Source organism: Lycium barbarum, chromosome 8 (genome assembly GCF_019175385.1).
Source record: "Lycium barbarum isolate Lr01 chromosome 8, ASM1917538v2, whole genome shotgun sequence".
Lineage (NCBI taxonomy): Eukaryota > Viridiplantae > Streptophyta > Magnoliopsida > Solanales > Solanaceae > Lycium > Lycium barbarum.
The window spans coordinates 124,207,876-124,209,503 of NC_083344.1; the positions used below are offsets into that span (position 1 = coordinate 124,207,876).

Sequence of the window (1,628 nt, forward strand, 5' to 3'; positions counted from 1 at the left end):
CACCCATCTTCTTAAAATTGTATATTCGCTTCCTCGAAGCAAAAGAAGAATGTCAGAAAATGCCATTGCCCATATAAATTGGAAGGCGACCGTCCATAATAGCCCTGGAGCAGATAGTTGTATTAACAACATTCTGTTACTTTTAGATGACATAGTAACCCTGTCTTTAACATAAGCAGATGAAGTCGTCCTCAAGCGACATCGTAATAAATCTTGTCTTGGTTATATATTAGGCTGATTTTTTGAACTTTTTTAAAGTAAATTTCAAGTTTGAAAAAATATTTTTGACCAATTTTTCAAGTGATTTTGTTTCATTCATAATATATTTTAACTTTTTTCAGGTTAAATACTTTCTTATACTTTTATTATCTTATTTATCTGTGTTAGTTACAACTCCTTTTTTCAGACTGCTTTATCACGACTTTTTACTGCTTTATCACGACTTTTTCACTTTCGTTATTTTCATCTTCATACTGCTTTGAATTGCTTGTCATTATCTAACCTCTTTGGTCATGTTTTCTCTTGAGCCGAGGGTATTTCGGAAACAACTTCCGTACCTTCCAAGGTAGGGGTAAGGTCTGCGTACACTTTACCTTTCTAGACTCCACATTGTAGGATTTCACTGCGTATGTTGTTGTATAGTTGTTTTCAAGTTAAATGCGTCCAAACAGAACCTTAATTTATAAATACTCTTTTTCAACTTTTTTTCAATATTATATTTATTATTTCCAAACGTCTATTAATAATATTTTCAGGTTATTATATTAAGTCTGATATGAAAAATTACCTGTTATTGTACGTAGGTCAAATACTTTATATAGTAGCGAACAAATTCTTTACTTTAACATAATCGCTTAGACAACATTATAACAAAGTAAAAACTAGACAATTAAACTGCAACTCCAATCTTGAATTCCAAAATCTTTTGTAATTCCTCGGCACGACAAGGAACTTCAAGAACACCTTTTTGTTCAAATCCATATTCATCTTCTGCCTGTTTGAGTAATTTCAAGAATGAAGGATTTGTGAGCCAATGCAGTTCCACAACAAACCTCTTTGGCTCTTCCTCTGCGTTCACTGATAATACAGCAAAATATCCTTCTTTTACATCATTGGGTACCACTTCTTTATCATTTGCTCTTGGGGTTTCAACAAATTCCACAACATCAAATTTGAGAATTAATTGAAGAAGATTCTTGAGCTTTCCCATTATATGCTTTAGCATGACCATACATTTGCTTCTTTCTTTCACCATTTTCTTTGAGCTTATATATATAATTGTTTAATATAATTTTGGGATGTGGTGATATTTGTAGTAGGAATTGTTTTGTTTTTTTGAAAGAATATAGGAAGGTAATTTATAAAAGAAGTTGGAGATTCTGAAATAAAAGGTAGCTAGCAGATGAAGTTTCTAGGATGCTGACACAAGGTCCATTCCATATTTCCTTGTGCTAGCAAGTTGCAACTTGTAACATATAATTGATTCTTTTCCTTTTTTAAAAAAAAAAAATAATATATATATATATATATTTATCTAATACTATCTTAATTTCATTTTATGTGGTGGAATTTAGAGCATGAGTATCAAGCTAATTAATTAATTTTCGGTGTAAATTTTGAACAAAAAA

General features: G+C 30.7%; 1 protein-coding gene across 1 annotated transcript; it reads right to left on the reverse strand.

Annotated features, from left to right (window-relative positions):
- Window positions 1-737: 737 nt before the first annotated feature.
- On the reverse strand, window positions 738-1,355 carry LOC132605411 (auxin-responsive protein SAUR32-like). The gene has a single exon (XM_060318567.1). It carries the CDS (start codon window positions 1,253-1,255, stop codon window positions 890-892), a length of 366 nt encoding a protein of 121 aa, XP_060174550.1. The 5' UTR covers window positions 1,256-1,355; the 3' UTR covers window positions 738-889.
- Between the last annotated feature and the right edge of the window lie 273 nt (window positions 1,356-1,628).